The 17024-nt window shown below is 45.7% G+C and overlaps 1 protein-coding gene across 6 annotated transcripts in view; it reads right to left on the reverse strand.

Moving 5' to 3' along the window:
* KCNQ2 (potassium voltage-gated channel subfamily Q member 2) overlaps positions 1-15767 on the reverse strand; it is a 171963-nt gene extending 156196 nt beyond the window's left edge. For all 6 annotated transcript variants that reach the window (XM_058175679.1, XM_058175680.1, XM_058175678.1 and 3 more), the window contains exon 1: positions 15448-15767. In XM_058175679.1, coding sequence (XP_058031662.1) covers positions 15448-15767 — 320 coding nt within the window. The remainder of the gene's footprint in view (positions 1-15447) is intronic.
* Positions 15768-17024: the final 1257 nt, after the last annotated feature.

The following is a 17024-nucleotide window of genomic DNA, read 5'->3' on the forward strand; positions in this document are numbered from 1 at the left end:
TACAGAAGGACCTTGACAGACTTGAACATTCCGGAAGGGGCCGGAATAGCTCAGGCTGTTACAGCCTGTTATTAGAACACAGTAGCCTGCAATTACTGCAGGTTCGAGCCCGGCCCAAGGTTGACTCAGCCTTCCATCCTTTATAAGGTAGGTAAAATGAGGACCCAGATTGTTGGGGGGGCCAATAAGTTGACTTTGTAAAAATATACAAATAGAATGAGACTATTGCCTTATACACTGTAAGCCGCCCTGAGTCTTCGGAGAAGGGCGGGATATAAATGTAAACAAAACAAAAAAAAAGAACATTGGGCGCTATCTAACAAAATGAAATTCAATGGTGAAAAAAGGAAGGTTCTACATTTAGGCAAAAAAAACACAGGTACAGTATATGTGGTACCTCACTCAACAGTAGTAACTGTGAGAGGGATCTTGGAGTCCTAGTGGACAACCATTTAAATATGAGCCAGGAATGTGCAGCAGCTGCCAAAAAAGCCAACAGAGCGATAGAATCAAGATCACGTGAAGTGTTAATACCACTTTATAATGCCTTGGTAAGGCCACACTTGGAATCCTGCATCCAGTTTTGGTCGCCATGATGTAAAAAAGCTGTGGAGACTCTAGAAAGAGTGCAGAGAAGGGCAACGAAGATGATTAAGGGACTGGAGGCTAAAACATGAAGAACGGTTGCAAGAACTGGGTATGTCTAGTTTAATGAAAAGAAGGACTAGGGGAGACATGATAGCAGTGTTCTGATATCTCAGGGGCTGCCACAAAGAAGAGGGAGTCAAGCTGTTCTCCAAGCACCTGAGGGTAGGACAAGAAGGAGCGGGTGGAAACTAATCAAGGAAAGAAGCAACCTAGAACTAAGGAGAAATTTCCTGACAGTGAGAACAATTAATGAGTGGAACAACATGCCTCCAGAAGTTGTGAATGCTCCAACACTGGAAATTTTTAAGATGATGTTGGATAACCATTTGTCTGAAGTAGTGTAGGGTTTCCTGCCTAAGCAGGGGACTGGATTAGAAGACCTCCAAGGTCCCTTCCAACTCTGTTTATTCTATTCTATTCTATTCTATTCTATTCTATTCTATTCCATTTCATTCCATTCCATTCCATTCCATTCTATTCTATTTAAATATCTGCAAGAAAACAAGCAAGCTCAGAGGGCACTAAAGACCCCTCGTAAATGAGTTGTGCCCAATTTTATGTCCTTTGCCACAGTTGTTAAGCAAATCAATGCAGTTGTTAAGTGAATCATGCAGTTGGTAAGCGAATCTAGCTTCCTCTATTGTCTTTTCTTGTTGGAAGCTGCCTGGGAAGGTTGCAAATGGCGATCACATGACCCCAGGACATTGCAACTGTTGTCAATACATCCCGGGATGACAAGCATCCAACTTTTTATCATGTGACCCTGAAGATGCTGGATCGGTTGTAAGCACGAGGACCAGTCATAAATCCATTTTTCCAGTGCCGTTGTAACTTTGAACAGTCACTAAACGAATGGTTATAAGTTCAAGGATTTCCTGCACCAACTTAGTTGCAATGCTATGCTACCCAACCTCCAGCCAATGGCGCCAAATTTCACATTGATGGTTAGCAACTATATCTGGACTGTTTTGCTTCCAATCACCTCCATGCAAATTAGTGGGAGGAGTTTCTGTAAGTCCTGCCTCCAAATTTGTTTCCAGGGCTGCAAAGGAGGGAGTGTTTCATTTCAGTAGGAGTGGGCAATTATGATCCCTTTAAGACCTGTGGACTTCAACACCCAGAATTCCTGAGCCAGCTGGCTCAGGAATTCTGGGAGTTGAGGTCCACAGGTCGTAAAGGGACCATAACTGCCCACTCCTGCATTTCGCCTAGTTTTTCTCCTTTAGCTTCCACTCCCACAGCAATTAGTTTTTTGGAGCTGAAGTATAAAAAACTGTCTCAGCTGTTTATGGGCTGATGTGTGTCTGTGTGTCTGTGTGTCTGTGTGTCTGTGGTCAAACTTCTGTCACCGGATAGTGGAAAAAGCAATAATGCAAAAGTCTGCAATTTTTTAAAAAGCCAGTAAAGGAGTACAGTTTTTACAACATTATGTCAGGAAATTATATTATATTATATTATATTATATTATATTATATTATATTATATTATATTATATATTATATTATATTATATTATATTATATTATATTATATTATATTATAATATAATATAATATAATATAATATAATATAATATAATAATATAATATAATATAATATAATATAATATAATATAATATAATATATAATATAATATTATATTATATTATATTATATTAATTATAATATATTATAATATAATATAATAATATAACAACAGAGTTGGAAGGGACCTTGGAGGCCTTCTAGTCCAACCCCCTGCCCAGGCAGAAAACCCTACACCATTTCAGACAGATGGTTATCCAACATTTTCTTTAAAATTTCCAGTGTTGGAGCATTCACAACTTCTGCAAGCAAGCAAGCGATGGTGGCTGCTGGTTTGGAGGACCGGTAGCAAAACTCCCTGCCCCCCCCCGTCTCTGCTGAGCCCCACCATCAGCAGAGGGGTTTTTTTTTAACTTTTAAAAGAAGGTTTTGCTTCAACCGAAACATGCCTTTAAAAGTAAAAAAAAGTCTTTGAGGATCCCACCCCTCAGCTGAGATCGGCAGAGCCTTTAAACTTAAAAAAAAAATTTAAAGGCTACTCCGGGGATCTCATCAGAGTTCCTCATCAGCAGAACCTTAGAAAACCTCCTTTTAAGAGAGTCTAAGACACTTACCTGATTACTGATCAACCTCATGGCTTTTTTCCCAGCCGGAAAGCCCGTTTCATTTTCAGCACCAGACAGAATTAATCTAACTTAGCTAATCTATTTCATCACTGAGTGATTAATGCTGGCTGGCTTTGCTGGCTGAGGAACTTTGGGAATTGAAGTCCACAAACCTTAATAATAAAATAAAATATTTGTACAGCTTTCTGAGATTTGGTGTGTTTCTGTAGTGTTTCACTCTAACTACACAAACACTCAAAATCTCAGAAAGCTGTATGTGGTACTTTGTGTGTGTGTGTGTGTGTCAGTTGTGTTGTGTGTGTATAAAGTGTGAAAGTTGGTTTTTGAGCTTTCTGTGGCTGTGTGAAGTGTGAAGTGCAGCTGCTTTTACATTGTGTGTGAGTCAGTTGTGTTGTGTGTGTGTAAAGTGTGAAAGTTGGTTTTTGGTACCTCTTATTGTTTTTGTATACTTTGTTTATTATTTTTATTATTTACTGTTATTGGCCACGCCCACCCAGCCATCTGATCACCAAGCCACGCCCACAAATTAAGCCACGCCCATAGAAGCGGTAGGGAAAATTTTTAGATTTCCCCCCTGAATCAAACTCAATTCCTGGTTAAGGAAACAGACAAATGCATGAAGCTTTTTCCAACCACAATACAGAAGTGGTTGACCAGTGCCTTTTCCCACAAAGTTATTTTTAAATGTCCCAATCTAGCCTAGTGTTTTGAGATCTCCCGGTGGCCTCCTCTCCACATCTTACTCAGAGGCAATGCACAAATTAACATACAGTCCTGAGATCTCCTGGTGGCCTCCTCTCCACATCATGCTCAGATGCAACCCAGAAACTAATATATAGTTCTGAGATCTCCTGGTGGTCTCCTTCCCATGCCTTACTCGGATCCAACCAACAGTCTACACTAGCACTGATGAGGTTACCTAGTTTGGGTAATGAAACATCTGCAAGAAAACAAGCGAACTCAAAGAGCACCAAGGACCACTCACAATCTAGTCCAGTGATGATGAACCTTTTTGGCACCAAGTGCCCAAACTAGAACATGTGTGCGCACATGCGCGCATATGCGCTTGAGCACCAGAGACCCAAAGACCAAGTGGCCAGTGCAAAGCTGGTCTTCAGGTTTCCAGCGCTCCAACGAAGACCAGCTGGCCGGCACATGTTCTGTCTCCTTCCCCACTTCAGACCCACGAGCTGGCCTTCAGCCAGTGGATTCATGGCTCTTATCAGTCCTGGCAGAGAAATTGCAGCTGCCTGCCAAAGTTCAAACAAATGACTCACGTAGCAAGACTTTCAGCTCTTTTTGAAACGGATCAGCTAAACTTTGCTTCCCGTGGAGTGAGAGCAGTCCCAAAGCTCCTTATATACCCTTCCTTTTGATGATGCCGCCTCTCTAATCTTCTGAAGCGCGGGTCAAGCCAAGCTAGATTATTATTATCAGCTGGGTCTGAAGGCGTAGCCTGGGGAAGGGAGGAATCAGGGGATGCTGGCCTCATTACGTCCTCTGACTGGTCTGGTTCTGGCTCCTGGAGCCGAGCCAAAGGAATCGCGAGGTAAGCCTTACCGGCCCTTCCCCCTCACTTGCTGAGTCACTTTCGGGCATGGGGCCAGGTTCGGGGGCTGGAGTCACAACAGCATGCATGTGCGTGCTGGAAACTAGAAGAGCAGCTGGCGATGGCGCGCGTACCCACAGAGGGAGTTCTGCATGCCACCTCTGGAACACATGCCATAAGTTCGCCATCACGCATCCTGAAATCTCCTAGTGGCCTCCTTTTTAAGTCCTCCTCAAATCCAACCCTATTAGCTTTTGCACCTTTGGGGAACTTATTTTCTCTCTACCACCTCATCTAGAAACACATATTGACACGCACAGAAGTGATGCTGCATTTTTTTTAAATCAAGATCCTAACAGGACAGGACAAGGTACACCTTCTGCAGAAAATGGTCTTCAGTTGCCAAGCCTCTGAATTTTAATCACACGATCATAAGGATGCTGCCAAGATCATAACTGTGAAAAATGGTCATAAATCACGTTTTTTAGTGCCATTATAATTTTGATTAGGCGGTGGCTTAGTGGGTAAGACGCTGAGCTTGTCGATCGAAAGGTCGCAGTTCAGCGGTTCGAATCCCTAGTGCTGCCGTGTAATGGGGTGAGCTCCCATTCCTTGTCTCAGCTTCTGCCAACCTAGCAGTTTGAAAACACATAAAAAAATGCAAGTAGAAAAATAGGGACCACCTTTGGTGGGAAGCTAACAGAGTTCCGTGCGCCTTTGGCGTTGAGTCATGCCGGCCACATGACCACGGAGACGTCTTCGGACAGCGCTAGCTCTTCGGCTTTGAAACAGAGATGAGCACCGCCCCCTAGAGTCAGGAACGACTAGCACGTATGTGCGAGGGGAACCTTTACCTTTATCTTTATAACTTTGATTATAACTTTCTGTAACTATAACTTTCATTATAACCAAACGAAATGTCATAAGGCGAGAATTATCTTTACAGGTAGTCCTCGACTTACAATCACCATTGAGCCCAAAATAAAGTGAATTTTGCCCCATTTTACGACTTTTCTTACCACATTTGTTAAGTGAATCACCAAAGTTGTTAAGTGAATCTGGCTTCCCCATTGACTTTGCTTGGTCAAAAGGTCGCTAAAGAGGATCGCATGACCCCGGGACAACATTACAACCGTTGCAAGCATGAACTAGTTGCCAAGCATCGGAATATTAATCACATGACCATGAGGATCCTGCAATCGGTCGTAAGTGTGGGGAAATGGTCATGTCACTTTTTTCAGTGCTGTTGTTAACTTTGAACGGTCGCTAAGTAAACCATTGTAAATCAAGGATTATTCTGTATTTCTCCTCTTAGAAAACATACTCCAAAACCAGAAACAATGCAGAAAAGCCTTGATCAGTAAACTTCTGTGGAAGGTGAACCTCAAAAAAAGACCTCAGTTTTGAACTTAACCTCCGAGGCAGGTTTCTGTAGGGCAGCCATCTTGAACAAGGGATTGTGGGAGAATTTAAGTAATTTGATTTTTTTTTCCCCTTTTTTCTTTTTCGCATAGGGCTCCTGAGCATAGCAAGAGTTTTAAAGACAGCAAATTAGTAAGCACAGCAATGTATTTACTGGTTAGGTTTCAAGAAAAGCAGGACTAGTGGAAAGTTTTCACGCATTTATTTTTTGACTTTGGGCCTGTTTGTAACCCATCGTGATTTTTACACATGTGTAATTCTTTGTGACTCAGTAATAAATCTATTCGGTTTTTCTTCATTGGAACCTGGCCAGATAAATGCTACTGAACACATACTCAGGTCTGCGTGACCTAGCTTTGCAAGTCGTCATAAATTTTGGAGTCTGAAGGGTAAGGCAGAAAGGAGAGGAAAATGGAAGGGGTGAAGAGGATAAAAATACATTCAGAAGTTCCCCTGCACAGATTTTTCTTCAATAATACGTTCCAGCGTTTTGGGATTTCAACTCTCGTAATTCCCAGGCAGCGTGATTCAACACTGATCGAAAAGTTATGATAGAGGCACTAAAGATAGATCAAGATTTCATGTTGGTCAGATCTAATTTGATTTTCTGCTAGAACCTCAAGAGTCATCAATTAAAAAAAAAAGATTTATTCTGCTTAATATGGTTTCCCCTAGCCAGCATCAAATATGGAAAGAACCGATTTAGGGAAAGGCTGATACAGACAACAACTGTGTGTTGTGTGGCATGTCTAGCTGCTTACAGAATTAAATGACTTTTCTGGGTTTATATATAATGAATCCTGAATTTATCAAATAAGCAGGAGTTGCACATTAGGTTAAACCGCAAAATGATTAACAAACTTAGAATGGCCCCAATGGAAGAGAATGTTTTTGGCTCGGGAGTGAACTGTGAAATCCTTGGTGCTCTCTGAGTTTCGTGGGGGTTTTTTGCTGACCTTTCATTACCCAACTAGGTAACATCATCAGTGTTAGAAGCAAATGGGATTTCTGGAGAGGAGGAGAGGTGCTCTCTGAGTTTGGTTGTTTTCTTGCAGACAAATTAGGCCAGGGGTCTCCAACCTTGGTCCCTTTAAGACTTGTGGACTTCAACTCCCAGAGTCCCTCAGCCAGCAAAGCTGGCTGGGGAATCCTGGGAGTTGAAGTCCACAAGTCTTAAAGGGACCAAGGTTGGAGACCCCCGAATTAGGCAACATCATCAGTGGTTGGTTGTGGAGAGGAGGAGGAGGAGGACTGTGGGGTCCTTGGTGCTCTCTGAATTTGGTGGTTTTCTTACAGGTGTTTCTTTACCCAACTAGGTAACTTCATCAGAGCTAGAAGGGAGTAGGATTTGCTCTCTTTTTATATACTTAGTGGCTTGCCCTGTCACTGTTGGTGGGAGTATTCTTGGTGGTTCCTTGATTAGTCTTGTTGTGACTCGTCCTCCCTCCTCTCCTCAGCCGGGCCCTTCCCGTCTCCAACCAGGCCTTTTATCAGACTCTGAGTCTGATAAGGAAGATGAATGGCCTGTCATGACTCCAGCCCCCAGCCCTGGCCCCATGCCCCGAGAGGATTCAAGGAGTGAAAGGAAAAGCCCAATAAACCTCACTCATACAGCGTGTGTTCCTTTGGCTCAGCTTTCAGAGCAGGAAGCCAGCCAGGTGGTGGAATCACCCGGGCCTACTCCCTCTGACCCCTCCCTTTCCCAGACGCTGACAGCAGATCCAACTGAAGACAATTGAGAGTGGGTGGACCCTCGCTTCCGGAGATCTGAGAGGCAACACCAGCAGAAGGAAGGGTGGGGCAGGCCTGGATAAATGCTGAGTCATGGAGCCACACCCCACAGCCTATATAAAGAACCTGCTTTTGGCATTCCAACCTTGAGTCAAGCAAAGTCTTATCTAATTTGCTGATATCGGACCCTATCACTGAAGTCACAACTTGGACTCCTGCCTGCCCTGATAAACCTCGAAGGAACTTGGCAAGCTGCAGAGGCTTCGTTGCCAAGTTTGTTACGGACTTCCTTGACTTGTTCGTCGGAGTGGGAGTGAGACACGACAAGTCTGTTGCTCTCTGTTTGATTGTTTGCTGAGTTGGTCATTCTTGTATTGGTGCATTGTTTACTGCTTGATTGTTGGTCCAGTACAGGGGTCAGGAACCTATGGCTCTGTAGCCACATGTGGCTCTTTTATCCCTCTGTTGCAGCTCCCTGTTGCTGGCCAGATGCACAATTGATAGGGCTTTCGGTTAGGACAGGTAGAGGAAAAAGGACGCCGTGCTAGGAGGAGACTATGATGGGGGAACTGGACTTAAAGTCGGCTCCAGGAATTGAACGGGGACTTCCCGTTATGACCTTTGTGGCTCTTTGAGTGTTTAAGGTTGCCGACCCCTGGTCTAGTACTAATCTTGGTGTTAATCTCTGCTCATCTCGGTGTTGATTGCTGGCTAGGAAGTGTTTTGGTCTTCCCCACTCCCTCTTCTTGGCTTTTTTATTGTTTCTTTTGAATAGCAATAGCACTAAGATTTAGTGCTTTACAGCCCTCTCTAAGCAGTTTAGAGTCGGCATAATGATATGTAGATGTTGTTTATCTCAGTGTGGCCGTTGATGGCTGATTTACCTGAGTGCCAGGCCTCCAGGAATTTTCTAGCTTTTTGGATTTAGCTTGGCTTAGGAACTAGGTGTCGTGTCCCACCCCCACTCCGACAAATGAGTCAAGGAAGTCCGTAACAAACTTGGCAATGAAGCCTCTGCAGCTTGCCAAGTGCCTTTGAGGTTTATCAGGGCAGGCAGGAGTCCAAGTTGTGACTTCAGCGATAGGGTCCGATATCAGCAAACTGGATAAGACTTTGCTTGACTCAAGGTTGGAATGCCAAAAGCAGGTCCTTTATATAGGCTGTGGGGTGTGGCTCCATGACTCAGCATTTATCCAGGCCTGCCCCACCCTTCCTTCTGCTGGCGTCGCCTCTCAGATCTCCGGAAGCGAGGGTCCACCTACTCTGGATTGTCTTCAGCTGGATCTGCTGTCAGCGTCTAGGAAAGGGAGGGGTCAGAGGGAGTAGGCCCGGGTAATTCCACCACCTGGCTGACTTCCTGCTCCGAAGGCTGAACCAAAGGAACACACGCTGTATGAGTGAGGTTATTGGGCTTCTCCTTTCACTCCTTGAATCTTCTCATGGGCATGGGGCCAGGGCCAGGGGCTGGAGTCATGACAGGCCGTTCATCTTCATTATCAGACTCGGAGTCTGATAAAAGGCCTGGTTGGAGATGGGAGGGGCCAGGCTGAGGAGAGGAGGGAGGACGAGTCACAACACTAGGACAGTTTCCTAGTTAAAAACTAGGGTTGAGTCTACCCGCCCGTTGTGCAAATAAGCAAGTTTAATCACGTCGTCTGACTGCTAGTTTGTGCTCAACAATGTGCTCCGCTGGTCTTCTGCCTAATCTGTCCTACCTAGCGGACAGCAAACTACTCTCTCTTTTATCACTGATGATATTACCTAGCTGGGTAATGAAATGTCTGCAAGCAAACAACCAAACTCAGAGCCTTAAAGAATCCTCAGTTTAGGAATATTTGCATTTCTAAGTAACCTGGTTACATGTGCTGTTTTAAGACTAAGGCAGAATTAAAGAGCTAAGACATGTTGTGAACCTGGGATATTTTTTTCTCCATGCTGGCTGGGGAATTCTGGGAGTTGAAGCCCACCCATCTTCTAGTGCCAAGGTTGCGCAACACTGTGCTAGACCAATGTGAGTTTTCTGAGAAACTTTTCTTCTAATCTAGCAACAGCCGTCTGATGTTCTTAGGATTGCAACGTTTTGTGCGTTTGTTTTCAACAAGAACTCTGAAAACTGGGTTCTGCAAGATGGCTCATTTTGCAAAACCAAGTATGTTCCCTCACAGTTCACACCTCAAAGTAAGCAAAATTTCCATTCTATATTTCAACCCGTGCATGATTATTATAGCAATGTAATAAAATATAGAAGAGCAGATCTATTATATACTTCTAACATTCAAAACGACCTTGATCATCTAACCACTTGGTCTAAAAATTGGCAGCTCCAAATTTCAACCAGCAAATGCTCAGTCTTACATATAGGAAAAAAGAACCCAAAAACTAAGTACACACTAGATGGACATTACCTTACAGATGACCCCCATCCCGTTAAAGATCTTGGAGTTTTCATGTCAAATGATCTAAGTGCCAAAGCCCACTGCAATTACATAGCAAAAAAAGCTCTAAGAGTTGTAAACCTAATCTTGTGCAGTTTCTTTTCCAAAAACACCACACTATTAACAAGAGCATATAAAACATTTGCTAGACCAATTCTAGAATACAGCTCGCCTGTTTGGAACCCTCACCACATCTCTGACATCAATACAATTGAACGTGTCCAGAAATATTTTACAAGAAGAGTTCTCCATTCCTCTGAAAACAACAAAATACCTTATCCCACCAGACTTGAAATCCTAGGCTTAGAAAACTTGGAACTCCGTCGCCTTCGACAAGACCTAAGCTTAACTCACAGAATCATCTATTGTAATGTCCTTCCGGTTAAAGACTACTTCAGCTTTAATTGCAATAATACTAGAGCAACTAATAGATTTAAACTTAATGTCAACCGCTTTAATCTAGATTGCAGAAAATATGACTTCTGTAACAGAATCATCAGTGCTTGGAACACTTTACCTGACTCTGTGGTCTCTTCCCATAATCCTAAAAGCTTTATCTAAAACTTTCTACTATTGACCTCACCCCATTCCTAAGAGGACCATAAGGGGCGTGCATAAGCACACAAACGTGCCTACCGTTCCTGTCCTATTGTTTTTCTTTTCTTCTTTCTATATATATGCTTATACCTCCTTATATTTACCCATATATGTTTATATACTATATAATCTTTTGTATGATTCCTACATATATTGTTGTGACAAAATAAATAAATAAATAAAATAAATAAATAAATATTACGGCTTGTATGGATTTCCCCCATTTTATCATTTCCAACTCCCCCATCCCTGAAGCGCTATATATGGTCCTCAATTTACGACCAAACTGAGCCCAAAATTTCTGTTGCTAAGCGAGACAGTTGCTAGGGGAGTTTTGCCTCGTATTACGACCTTTCTTGACACAGCGGTTCAGTGAATCACTGCGGTTGTTAAATTAGCAACACGACTGTTAAGGGAATCGGGCTCCCCCATCGGCTTTGCTTGTCAGAAGGTCTCAGAAGGGGATCACGTGACCCTGGGAAACGGCAACTGTCATAAATATGAGTCAGCTGACAAGTGTCCGAATTTTGATCATGTGACCACGGGAATCATTAAGGGTGAAAAACAGCCGTATGTCACCTTTTTCGGTACTGTTGTGACTTCAAACAGTCACTAAATGTAAGTTGAGGACTATCTGCAACTGACATGCAAGCAACCGACCATCCTTTTGTCTCAGATTAAAGAATTGCAGTTTGATCGGCAAAGCTTTTAAAGTATTTTCCATTGAAATACTTTAAAAGCTTTCCAGTTGCATCACTCTGCCGCATGCAGAGTCCAGCCCGAGTTCAATCTTTTTTATTTCTGTTTCTTCAGGAATAATAACTTCTTTGGAATTAGTTAATAAAACATTTCTCTCTGGAGCCCCATTTGCAAACCGGCAGATATCCAGAATGTAACAGCCCCGAATGGATCTTGATGTCAAAGCCAACAGAAGACCACAAATTTGATATGAAAAGAGAGGGTGTCTAGATCGGCATATTTTGTTAGGGCTTGTTTTTAAAGGGAGGGAGGGAGGAAGGGGAGTGTGGGGAGGGAGGAAGGAATATGATTTTGATATGGAGGGAGGGAGGGAGGGAGGGATGGAGGGAGGGAGGAAGGAAGGGAGTGGGGAGGAGGAAGGAAGGAATATGATTGATATGGCAGGAGGGAGGGAGGGAGGGGAGTGTGGGGAGGGAGGAAGGAAGGAAGGGAAGCGGGGGAGGGAGGGAGGGAGGGGAGTGTGGGGAGGGAGGGAGGAAGGAATATGATTTTGATATGGAGGGAGGGAGGGAGGAAGGAAGGAAGGGAAGGAAGGAAGGAAGGAAGGAAGGGGAGTAGGGGAGGGAGGGAGAAAGGAATATGATTTTGATATGGAGGGAGGAAGGAGGAGGAGGAGGAGGAAGGAAGGAAGGAAGGAAGGAGTGGGGAGGGAGGAAGGAAGGAATATGATTTTGATATGGAGGAGGAGGGAGGAAGGAAGGAGGAAGGAAGGAAGGGAGTTGGGGAGGGAGGAGAAAGGAATATGATTTTGATATGGAGGAGGAAGGAGGAGAGAGGGAGGAAGGAAGGAAGGAAGGGAAGTGGGGGAGGGAGGAAGGAAGGAAGGAATATGATTTTGATATGGAAGGAGGGAGGGAGGAAGGAAGGAAGGGAAGGAAGGAAGGAAGGAAGGAAGGGGAGTAGGGGAGGGAGGGAGAAAGGAATATGATTTTGATATGGAGGGAGGGAAGGAGGGAAGGAGGGAGACTAAATTATTTTTCTGTAATGTTCAATGTGAATAAGAAACTGTAATTTAAGTAAGAATCTGGAAAACTAACTGATAGGGTGCAAGGAATCCCCAAGATACTACGGTATATTTTCCATTCATAGCTACTATTTCAAATTCCTAATGAAAACGTAAAGGCGAATTTCATGCACTGTTCCATGCCCTTCTATTTGTAGGTAGAACAACCAACTGCAGCTTGCTTTTTAATAAACTAAAAGTCCCGCCTTAAACATGAAAGCTGGTTGAGTGACTTTGAGCCAATCACTAAGAGACTCTGAGTTCTAGTCCCTGCTTAGGCATGAAAGCCGGTTGAGTGACTTTGAGCCAATCACTAGGAGACTCTGAATTCTAGTCCCGCCTTAGGCATGAAAGCCAACTAGGTGTCTTTGAGCCAATCACCAGGAGACTCTGAGTTCTAGTCCCGCCTTAGGCATGAAAGCCAGCTGGGTGACTTTGGGCAACTCCAACTCTCAGCCCAACCCACCTCACAGGGTTGTTGTGGGGAAAAACAGAAGAAGGAAGGAGTATTACCGTGTTTCCCTGAAAATAAGACCCTGTTTTATATTTTTTTGAACCCTGAAATAAGCCCTTGGCCTTATTGCCATGGGCTCAAAAGCCCGATTGGGCTTATTATCAGGGGATGTCTTATTTTGGGGGAAACAGGGTAGGTATGTTCGCCACATTGAGTTATTTGTAGAAATAATAAAGGTAAGATTTAAATATATATTAATAAAGATGAAAGATGAAAAGCTCCACTAAGCAAGCCGAGCGTTTTTCAAGACAAACCAAGGATCCGGCCTTCGGCAAACTTTCCTGTGGAGTCCTTGGCCCTCTCTGAGCTTTGCTGTTTTCTTGCAGATGTTTCATTACCCAACTAGGTAACATTATCAGTATGAAGGATGCACATACATTTGCACTGATGACATTAGCTACCTGGGTAATGAAACATCTGCAGGATAATAAGCAAGCTCAGTAGCATCAAGGACCGCCCACAGTTCAATCCTGAGCTAAAAGAAAATTCTCTTCCAAAGGTTTAAGGACACAGAATTCGCATTTGATCATTATGTCTACTTAAAGCCACGTATGTCAGGCCTAGTTTAGCTGGTGGGGACTTTCCCGAAACTACTATATTTAGAATATGCCAGTTTCACTCTACGACCAGAAATAGGTTGAATTCCACAAGCGATGAGTTCCGGTTCAGTTTGCATCAATTGCATACAGTAATCCTTAGTTTAAGGCCATTGCTTGACCACATTGCTTGACTGTAAAGTAGGGCTATCCAACCTTGGCAACTTTGAGCCCTGCGGACTTCAACTCCCAGAATTCCCCAGCTAGTCAGCAATTACCCACACTGGCTGGGGAATTCTGGGAGTTGTTTTTTTAAATTTGAATTTATATCCCGCCCTTCTCCGAAGACTCAGGGCAGCTTACATTGGGTTATGCAATAGTCTTCATCCATTTGTATATTATATACAAAGTCAACTTTTTTTATTGCCCCCAACAATCTGGGTCCTCATTTTACCTACCTTATAAAGAATGGAAGGCTGAGTCAACCTTGGGCCTGGTGGGACTTGAACTTGCAGTAATTGCAAGCAGCTGTGTTAATAACAGACTGCTTAGTCTGTTGAGCCACCAGCCACCAGAGGCCCCTAGTCGACAGGTCTCAAAGTTGCCAAGGTTGGATGGAGACCCCTGCTCTATTAGATAATTCTCAGAGTTTCCTTATTAAATGTTAGGAGAGTGAAAACTGGGGGTTTTTTCCCCATTCCTTCTTCCTTGTTTCTTTATTTCTCCCCTTTCTTGCTGTCCCTCAACTACGGACCAAGCAACAATCAAAGGTGTGCGCAACCATGCATCCTTCGGGAGCGAGCAAGTTTTCCTAGAACTAGGATTCGAATGATGGTTTTCCCCCTCTGAAATTTGAACGCTTAGGTAACTGCTGAATGGCCCTTCTACCTGCACATGGACGGAGGGGGAGCGGAAAGAAAAGTGGGGGATACCAATTGTGAAGGGGGGAGCATTTCTCTTTTGGCTGTCAAAGCCCACTCCTAAGGGGAAGAAGGGACTGGGAAAGAGCGAATACGGAAGGGAGGGACTGGGAAGGGATGGCAGAGCAGAAGTCGAGGCAGAGCTGGATGAGGGATGTTTGTAAGAAAGGGGAGCCCCCAGGGACACCTCTTGGTAGAAGAAGAGTGAAGAATAAAGAGACCAGGAGGGATGGCACAAAAGGAGAGAAAAACTGGAACCTCAGAGGTGGAATAGATGGAGATCTGCAAAAGGAGGCCACGCAGGGAGGGAGGGAAGAAGGAAGAATGGAAAAGAGAAAGATGGGATGAAGGGAGGGAGAAGGGAAGAGAGAGATGAGAAGAAGGAGAGGGAGAGAGGGTCGGAGGATGGGAGGATGAAAGTGGGGAAGAAAGGAAGGAAGGAAGGAGGAATTAAGGGAGGGAGGGACGATGGAAGGAGGGAGAATGTGGGAAAATGGAGAAGGGAGGGAGGGAGGAGAGAAAGGAGGGGCGATGGAAGGGAGGATGGAAGGAGGAAGAATGTGGTAAAGTGGAAAAGGAAGGAAGGAAGGAAGGAAGGAAGGAAGGAAGGAAGGAAGGAGAGAAAGGAGGGAGGATGGAAGGGAGGATGGAAGGAGGAAGAATGTGGAAAAGTGGAAAAGGAAGGAAGGAAGGAAGGAGAGAAAGGAGGGAGGATGGAAGGAGGGAGGATGTAGGGAAGTGGAGAAGGAAGAAAGGAAGGGAGGGAGGGAGGGAGGAAGGGAGGGAGGGAGGAGAGAAAGGAGGATGGAAGGAGGGAAAATGTGGGGAAGTGGAGAAGGGAGGGAGGGAAGAAGGGAGGAAGGGAGGGAGGGAAGAAGGAAGGAAGGAGGGAAGGAGGGAAAGGAGGATGGAAGAAGGGAGGATGTGGGGAAGTGGAAAAGGAAGGAAGGAAGGAAGGAAGGAAGGAAGGAAGGAAGGAAGGAAGGAAGGAAGGAAGGAAGGAAAGGATTCCCTGGAAAAGAAGCGAGAATGCCAAGGGGAGGCGGCCGCAGCGACGAAAGCGGCTCGCCCGGAGAGCGACCCGGGGCCGGGCCGGGGCCGGTGGGACGAAGCCGGACGCGCCGCAGCCTCCCGTCCTTCCCTCCCGTCTCTCCCTCCCTGCCTCCCGGGCTGCCTTGACTCACACATAAGCGTGGTAGATGAACGCCCAGCCGCGGGGTCTTTCCAGCACGTTGTAGAGGAAATTCTGGAGCTTGCGGTAGAAAGCGTTCCTCTTGGGCGGCTTCCCGCTGACGGCCGAGCGGGGTTTGCTGAGGATGGAGCCCCGTTTGCCGCTGCCGCCGCCGCCACCACCACCACCGCCGCCGCCGCCCTCGGAGCCGGCGATGAGCAGGGCGCCGTCGCGGGAGGACTCGGGGGCGCCGGGGTCCAGCCCCACGAAGCCCACCTTCTTCTCGCCCGAGGTGCCCGGATACACGCCCCCGTTGCGCGACTTCTGCACCATCCTGCAGCGGCGAAGGCGGCGGCGGCGGCGGCGCGCAGGCCGATCCCGAGCTCAGAGCGGGCGCGAGCAAGGCAGCCGCGCCGGCCAGAGGCGCTGCCCGGGACCGGAGCGGGGCAGCGGCATGGCAGCGAACAGAGGGCGGCCGGGACTGCGGCGGCCGCTGGGCGGCTTTGACCAAAAGCAGCAGCAGCAGCAGCAGCAGAGCGGAGGAGGCGAGGAGCGGCGGCGCCCGCAATCTGCCCGGCCTCCCCTCCGCTTGCTTTGCGCACAGCTCCTCCCGGGCCCCCAGCGCCCGCCGTTTAACCCTTCGCCTGCCGTTCGCTCAAGGTGTGGCGGAGCGGGGGGGGGCGAGGCGTGATCCGAGGAGGGAGGGTCACCCCCGGGGCTGCAGGGGACACAGACCCCCACTCCCCGGCCACCACCTAAGCGCACTGCTCATTGGCAAAGCCTTGAGAGGGGTGGTTGGGGTGTTTTGGGGTTTTTACGTGGTTTTTATTTTTATTTTTTTCTTGGAGACGGCGTCTCTGGGCATGTGCAGAGCGCCCGACTTGGGCAGGAGAAGAAAAGAAGCACCGCCTCCTCTTCCTCCTCCTCCTCCCCAGAGACCGAGATCTAGTCTTCTGCATCTTTGGGGCGGCAGTCTGGTTCCCGTATCCTAGCAAATAGATTTCCGCAGGATTGCACAATTGAGATTAAAATCCCGGGAAGGGGGAGAGATAGATGAGTGGGTGGATGGATGGATGGATGGATGGATGGATATAGGTAGTAGGTAGGTAGGTAGGTAGGTAGGTGAATAATGACAGGTAGATTAGATAGATAGATGAATAATGATAGATAGATGAAAAATAATAGGTATAAGGTCGTTAGATAATGATAGATAGATAGATAGATAGATAGATAGATAGATAGATAGATAGATAGATAGATAGATAGATAGATAGATAGATAGATAGATAGATAGATAGGGGAGAGAGAAAGAAATGATAGGTAGATAGGTATAGAGAGATGGATGGAATGTTGGATAAACGGGTAGATTGGTAGATGGATGGATGAGAGATAGCTAAGTAGAGCGCTAGAGAGAGAGAGAGAGAGGGAGAGAGGGAGATACAGGGCAATTATGGATCTTGGAAGATTTTTATTTGAACGAAAAAGCCTAAATCTGGTTCGTTGTAAATCCCACTTTGGATTTTTGAGTGGCTTAGTGTGTGTTGCGAACCCCACTAGGGTGTGTGCTGAGACACCCTTCCTCCCCCCCCC

This window comes from Ahaetulla prasina, chromosome 3 (genome assembly GCF_028640845.1).
Source record: "Ahaetulla prasina isolate Xishuangbanna chromosome 3, ASM2864084v1, whole genome shotgun sequence".
NCBI lineage: Eukaryota > Metazoa > Chordata > Lepidosauria > Squamata > Colubridae > Ahaetulla > Ahaetulla prasina.